This window comes from Papio anubis, chromosome 8, assembly GCF_008728515.1.
Source record: "Papio anubis isolate 15944 chromosome 8, Panubis1.0, whole genome shotgun sequence".
Classification (NCBI taxonomy): Eukaryota; Metazoa; Chordata; class Mammalia; order Primates; family Cercopithecidae; genus Papio; species Papio anubis.
In genome coordinates, this window is record NC_044983.1 from 20203324 (window position 1) to 20211032 (window position 7709).

The following is a 7709-nucleotide window of genomic DNA, read 5'->3' on the forward strand; positions in this document are numbered from 1 at the left end:
GAAGGGGAGCCCGTGCAAGTGTTTCCTTGCTCAGAATCAGAAATCTCTACCGTAGAACACTTGATATATTTTATCTGTTCATTTCCTTTGATTTTCGCTTAAATGTTCTTTCTTTTCTCTTTCTTTTTTCTTTTGAGAGAGGGTCTTGCTCTCTCACCCAGACTGGAGTGCAGTGGCCTGATCATGGCTTACTGCAGCCTCCACCTTCTGGGCTCAAGCAATCCTCCTGCGTCAGCCTCCTGAGTAGCTGGGATTTACAGGTGTGCGCCACCTTGCCTGGGTTTTTTTGTTTGTTTTTTGTTTTTCTGTAGAGACAGGGCCTCACTATGTTGCCCAGGCTGGCTTCAAACTCTTGCCTTCAAGCGATCCTCTTGCCTTCAAGCGATCCTCCTGCCTCAGCCTCCCAAGGCACTAGGATTACAGGTGTGAGCCACCGTGCCTGGCCAAAGTTTTTTTTTTTTTGAGACAGTCTGCCCAGGCTGGAGCTCAGCTCACTACAACCTCTGCTTCTGGGGTTCAAGCGATTCTCCTGCCTCAGCCTCCTAAGTATCTTGGATTACAGGCATCTGCCAACATGCCCGGCTAGTTTTTTGTATTTTTAGTAGAGATGGGGTTTTGCCATGTTGGCCAGGCTGGTCTCAAACTCCTGACCTCAAGTGATCCACCTGCAGCAGCCTACCAAAAAGTGTTGGGATTACAGGCGTGAGCCACTGTGCCTGGCCACTTAAAAAAAAAAAAAAAAAAAAATTCCTACCGTGATTCAGACAGGCTGAGGGGAAATGAAAAAAAGGTTTGGTCTGGTGTGGGCTGAAGCTGTGAAAAGGCAGAGGCAGGAGAGCCGGGGGAGGGGTCTGTGCCAGGGAGGCTCAAGGAGAGAGCAGAGGCAGCACCTGCAGCCCGTCCCACGTGAAGTTCCTCTGGGGCCACCCGCTGCCCAACCCTTGGAGGACTCAGAGCTGTGTTTCATTAGGGATGGGTCCCCTCAGAGTCACATCCCGGGCCAGCAGGCCAGCTGGAAGGAGCCCCGGGGGCCATGCTGGACAGCAGACTGGCCCACACTGTCAGTGCACTGGGAAAGGCATGGGCAGCTGTGGGTAACACGATGGGAACAGCAGCTCTTGGACAGCAGTCCCCAACACTTGCTCCCCAGAGAGACGTTTAGGCAGGGAGGCAAGGTAAGTAACACCTCTTTACTCAGCAAGGGGCTCCTCCCTCAGGACACCTTCCCCAGTGCCCCTCCAGGCTCCAAGGGCCTGGAAGGATCAGGATGCAGGCCTTTGCCAAGGAGGGCACAGAGCATGAGGAGGAGATGCCACTGGTGGTGCAGAAAGCTCCCCATCCCCCTGGGGAGAGGTGTCAGTGTGCCCTCAGGGTTGTCAGGTCCTGAGCTTTGGACTCCTTGCTTGGTTAAAGGCACTGTCCCTTGTGCAATGTAGAGGAATGCTCCTCAAAGCATCTCTCCCGGGAACCAGGAGAGCCGCCCCTGCTCCCAATGCAACAAGATCCCTGATTGCCAGCCTCTTGCCTCCCTCAGAGAGAGACATGTCTGCACTGGAGGGAGCATGGCTGCCTAGCTCCTTGTCACCTCCTCCACCTCCCTATCTGTTCACTGGGACAACAGAGGATCCCTGAAGCCGCTTGAGGAGCTGGCTTTGCAGGTCTTCCTCAGTCACCTTCCACCAAAAGAAGTTCTCACCCCGAATCTTTGGGGGTTCATCCTGGATCCCTGGGCTCCGAAAAGCCACAGTCACCAGCACATTCAGACAGATGCCATCACTGTGATCTCGGCCCAGGTGCTGCAGTCCAAGCAACCCCTTGATCTCCACCACCAAGTGGTGCAGGGTCAGACACTCCTGCAGCAGCCGCAGGATAGCCATCTTCATGCCACCCCTCTGCTCCACAGGGTCGAGGCCACAGGCAGTGACAGGCAAGTGAGGCATCCCCACTGTGCCCACCAACACCCACACTGTCTGGGTGCTGGTAAAGGTGACCACGAGCCGCTGGCAGACCAGATCACAGGGTAGCTCTTGCGGCAGAATGAGAGGGTGCCTGGCTTGCTGGCGATACTGGGCGGCTAGCTCAACCAGGTGCAGGATGTCATGGGCCCGCAGCGGAGTGGGCAGGGAGCTCCGTGGGTACCAGGCAGCCTGCAGGGACTCTGCATCGGCCTCCTTGGAAGTCTTGAGAATTCCACCTGGGGGAAATGTGGGGGATGGGGCAGGGACAGGCTGTGTGGAGAGAAGTGCAGGTGTGGCAGTCACCAGACATCCCTGACCCAGAAGAGAGGCCCCCAGCCCAAAGGCTGGACTCTGCCCATGCCAGGCTGTGCCAGTCATAACAGGACTGGCTGTGGAGGGGCTCACTTCACCGAGGAGCTGGGGGAAAGGTGTCAACTGGCCCTGTTCACACTGCCTCCAGGTGGGCCATACCTGTGGGGCGAGCGAGGAACACGAAGCGGACCCAGGAGGGGCCCCGCTCCTCCACGGACAGCAGTGTCTCGGGCTCACAGTGCAGCCCCGCCTCCTCCTTCACCTCCCGCTGCAGCGCCTCCACGATGGTCTCCCCCGGCTCCATTCTCCCCGCAGGCAGGTACCACGACCCCCGGCACTCCCTCTTGGCCTCCTGGATCAGTAGCACCTCATCCTGAGGGGACAGAGGATCCTCACTTCCTGCCACAGCCTTCCCTCCCCCGGGGACCAGGGGACACCTCAAACACAGTCGCCCGAGACTCGCCTCTGGGTGGACACCCTCAATCCGGCTAGCGCTCCAGGAGACCTGCCCTCGTGTAGCTGGGGGCTGCAGCCCTCTCCTCCCTGCAATTCGTCCCTCTCTGGATTTAGGAAGACTTCCATTTCAGGAAGGGCTGAGATTCCTGGAAGCTGCTTCAGGGGCTGGAGATGAGGCCCCAGAGTGAGGGTCACCATGTGTCTTGCACTGATTTGCGTCTGTACATGTCACCGTGTATCTCTCGCCTCCAACGGCGTGGTTTACAAACTGTGATGGTTCCTCACACTGGGGTCTGGCTTTGAAACACGACCCCCCACCTCCACTCTGTACAACCCTGCCCTATGGCCCTGGCCCCTTCTAGTTGTCATTACATCGCCTACTACAGGGATCAGCACCAAAGGCCTAAGGGTAAACACGGATTGAGCCACTGCTACCCGGGGGACCCTGGGCATTCCGCTAGACTCTGGGGAAGGGAAGGAATGAGCCCTAGTGGGATGAGACAAACAGGCCCCGGGCCTCAGTTTCCTCTACTGCATATCGGGACGAACGCAGGACACAGATGCGACTGGGAGTGGGAGTGCTTTGCAAAACTGGGGAGCGCCACGCACGCGGCAGCGCTGGCTGTGGCCGTTGGGTCTTCTGTCCCCACCTGGGCTGGCTGCGCGCTCCCGAGGCCCGGCGGGCCCGGCGGGCGGCCGCTCACCTGCTCGCTGAGGAACACGGCCAGCACCACGTAGCACACGTTCTTCCGCAGCCGCACGGGCACCGGCGGCTCCCCAGCCGGTGCCGAGTCGCAGCTCTGCACGCTTGGCCCCTGGCCCGCCAGCACGGCAGCCAGCGCTCCCGTCAGGCCCTCCGAGGCCATCGGGTCCCCCGGGGGGCGGCGGCCTGAGTACTCGCAGACTGGCTGAGCCGAGCCGCGGGCGAGCGTGGGCTCCTGCGCCCTCTCCCAGTCCCTGCGGCAGCAGGCCGGTACCGCACGAGAACGCGGAAGCGCACGCGAACGCGGAAGCGCACGCGAGCCCTGGCCGCTGATAGGCTGCGCGGCGCCGCGGCCTGCCCGGATTGGCCGGCCCGCGGCAGTCTCCGAAGGGGCGGGGCCACCCGGGGCCGCCGGGCAACTGGGTGGGCGCCGGGCCGGGCCGCAGGACCCCGCCCGGGTTCTGCCGCCTGTCAGTCCCGCGCGCTCAGGACGTCTCCCAGCCGCCCCCGACTCGCCTACTCCCCGAGCGCGCACTGGTCTGCAGGAGCTCCGACCGTGACGTCATCCTTCCTGCAGGGCGCGTTGCGCCGCAGGGGTAGGCGACTATGACGCGAAAAGCCCGGTGACGTCACGGAGGCCCGGGACCGCCCCTTGGACCCACTGCCCCGCTGTTGCCGTGAACACACGATGACATTGCCGGAGTTGATCATCTCCCAAATAACTTTCTTCTCACTCCATTCAAGAGTAATAAATGTCACGTGGCCTGTGGGGAGGGGGACATAAACCCCTGCCTTTAGGGAGATTCTGTTGTAGTTGGAGAGAGAGACGGAGTCCTAGATGAGGAGTCAGCTGAGGGTTTGAGACTAAGTGCTAAATGCTTGGTTTGGGCAGGAAGAGTGACAGGCGCTGGGAGGAGGGAGGGGAAGGGCTGGGGATGGCGGGAAGAGTCGGGGGCTGAGAGAGGGCTGCCGTCAGCCGCGCATCCTCATCAGTGTCCCTCTGCCCACCGCATTTCCCACGCAGCTCAAGGCCCTCTCCGCTGCAGATGGTGCGCCCGGGGAGGGCGGGGGTGGGGCCCCGCTCCTCCATCCTTGTCGTCACCCTCCCACCTAGCGTGCAGGACCTGGCGCGTGGAGAGCAGGGTGGGGGTTGTGGCGAGCGCCTGCTCCTCTCCCAGCTCGGCCTTTCCTCCTTCACCCGCCCCTCAGAACTGGAAGGCAAGGCCAGCTGGAAGGGATCTGCGAAGCAGGCCGTCTGGCTTCTCACCTGGCAGAGGCCACCCCTTTCTTCTCCCTCGGCTGGTCTTGTGTGCCTCCCTGCTTGATGGTGTGGACAAAGCTCAGGACCTGGAGCCAGATGGCCAGCCGCTGCTGGCTGGCTTGCTCTGTGCTCCTGGGTGAGCTGTGAGCCTCAATTTTCTTATTTGTAGAGTAGGGTCATAACAATTATTGTTTTACAGAGGTGTTGGGAAGGCACGACAATCGGAGAGGAGCTGTGTGGATTCTCCAGTACTGGGCACCGTCCCCAGGCAGCCCACCGACCCTCAGGGATGGGCCCTCTCCACCACAGCTCTTCTTGCTACAACACACAAGGCCCACCCTCATGAAATGTGCCTTTTGTTACCCCCTAGAGACAGGATTTCACTCTGTTGCTCAGATTGGAGGTGCAGTGGCATGATCACAGATCCTACTACAGCCTTGATCTCTTGGGTTTAAGCCGTCCTCCTGCCCCAGACTCCTGAGTAGCTGGGGCTGCAGGTGTGCACCACCATGCCCGGCTAAATTTTTAATTTTTAATTTTTATTTCTTTGTAGAAACAAGGGTCTTGCTATATTGTCCAGGCTGGTCTTGAACTCCTGGCCTCACTGATCCTCCTGCCTTGGCCTCCCAAAGTTCTGTGGTTGCAGGCATGAGCCACCATGCCTGGTGAAATGTGCCTGTAGAGCTGCCTTAGAATTGGACTGAGGAACTTCAGCAACACAGGATGTGTTTCTTTAGACTCCTCTCACCTGCTGATACCACAGGCTCCCTGGAGGCAGGGCCCGGTGTTAGGCTGTGGGATATCCCTACAAGGCCCATGAATTTTGAGGCACTTGCTGAACGCAGCTGGGCCAAGCCCTATCCTGGACCTCTCACCTCCCAAATAACTGCAGGCACAGGACCCCAGGACTGCAGAGCAACTTATCAACATATTTGCTCTGTGTGTGTGTGTGTGTCTGTGTGTCTTGTGCGTGCCCGCACGTGTGTGAATCCCTCAGTTTTCCCACCTGTGAAGTGGGGGCAGGTTGGTCCCAGACTCCTGTCTGCCTCGCAGGGATGATTTGAGAGAATGAGATCATGTCTGGGCAGGGCTCTGGGAGCTTCAGAGGCAGCCTAAGGTAAACAACAGAAAGCCTCACTGCCCAGAGAGCAGAGACCGCAGCAAACCATGGCTCCATGCCTCCCATTATCCCGGGGCGGGGGAAAGCCCTCCCCAAAAGCCCCTTGTAAACTGGGAAGGGAGTGCTGAGACAACAGAGAGGCAGGCGTTCCCAAGGCCTTGGGAGAGAACAGCAGCCAGACAGAGGCTGGAGAGGCGCCGAGACAAGGGAGGCAGCTGAGGGAGGACGGGAGGCTGGATAGGAACCACCAGGGTCCCCATCAAGTCAACTGTGTGTCCTCCAGTCCCAGAGAGGGAAGAACCCTGGCCAGTGTGGTGGGCCACACAGCATGGTGAATGGGAGTAGCCTAATGCTCCCAGCACCCACGGGAGCCAAGCTGGAGCCAGCCATTTCAGGGCATGTGCGTGCATGTGCCGGGGGTGAGCAGGGGGAAGCACATGAGCAGGAAGGCCTGGGTAGGTGGCCATGGGGATGGGGACAGGGACAGGGGCAGGCAGGGCAAGGTTGTATCAGGGCGTCTGTGATGCTAGAGTCATGGACAGAGCAACAAGACCTGTGTCTTGACAAGGTAGGAAGGTGAGGAGGGCAGGAACCCAAGCTACAGTGGGAGAGGGAGGGCTGGCCACAGGCTAGCTCTCTGAGGGACCCTGGGGATGCCACATCTACCCTCCAGACCATCTGTCAAATGCAGGCATGGTTGGATCCTGGAACAGAAAAAGGGCATTCGTGAAAAAACTGGTGAAATCCCGGTGAGGCGTGTTGCTTCGTTAGTAGTGTGGTATCAATATTAATTTCGTAGTTTTGATCAAGGCACCATGGTTATGTAAGATGTTCACAATAGGGGAGGCTGGGTGAAGGATAATTGGGAACTTCCTGTGCTATCTTTGTGACTCAGCTGTAAATCTAAAATTATTTCAAAATAAAAAGCCTGAGCATGTATATTCAGGGCAACTTGAATCTATGCTCCTGGGTAAAAAGGGAAAAAAAGAAAGTCTAAGAATTTTACCAGAGAAAAAGGAAAGAAGGCATTGGATATGCAACCGTGCGCTCACTTCCAGCTTGGCTGGTTGTATGTCTGGGATTTCTGAGCGACAGAGGGGCTGCAGCAGAGCATGGCTGGTAGACCCTGTGAGCAGCAGAGGCCCAAGGGTCTCTGTGAGGAACAGTGCCACCGAGTGCCCCATGAGGAGTCTCAGGCTCAGTCCCTACCTGGCCTGGCTGCATTCTCAGGAACAATGCTGGGACAAATGAACATTGATTCATTTCTGTTTACAAAGAGACTAAATATATCCTCAAGGGCATTGTGACCCACCTGGAAGGACAAAGGGGGTGAAGAGGAGACAAGGTCTTTTGGGGAAGACGGAGGCTCAGTGATGCACTGTCCCCACCCCTAATGGGTAAAATTCAGAGAACCGTCTTCCCACAGGAATGACCCCAGATTTGGGGTTCTGAGGTGACATCAGGACATGACTACGGAAGATGAAGTGAGGCATGGTAGATCATGCTTGTAATCCCAGAACTTTGGGAGGCCAAGGTGGGCAGATTGCTTGAGCCCAGGAGTTCGAGACCAGCCTGGGCAGTGTGGCAAGACCCTGTCTCTATGAAAACTACCAAAATTGGTCAGGCATGATGGCACGCACCTGTAGTCCCAGCTACTCAGGAGGCTGAGGTGGGAGGATGGCATGAGTCCGGGAGGCAGAGGTTGCAATGAGCTGAGATTGCGTCACTGCATTCCAGCCTGGGTGACGGAGTGAGACCCTGTCTCAAACAAAAGATGAAACGTAGGTAGGAATGGGTCATTCAGGACCACTTGGAACATGATCAGCTATAAAATAAAGCACATACATTGGAAGAAGGAGGACAGACAGGAGGGCAAGCCTGTCTTTAAATTCCACTAAG

General features: G+C 57.8%; 1 protein-coding gene across 1 annotated transcript; it reads right to left on the bottom strand.

Annotated features, from left to right (window-relative positions):
- Positions 1-1170: 1170 nt before the first annotated feature.
- On the bottom strand, positions 1171-4230 carry NUDT18 (nudix hydrolase 18; the record flags this gene model as incomplete). The annotated part of the gene is given in 5 exon segments (XM_031669425.1): positions 1171-2194; positions 2430-2643; positions 3431-3856; positions 3858-4046; positions 4048-4230. Coding segments are annotated over 5 exon segments (1608 nt in total), but the record flags the coding sequence as incomplete, so codon positions are not given.
- Between the last annotated feature and the right edge of the window lie 3479 nt (positions 4231-7709).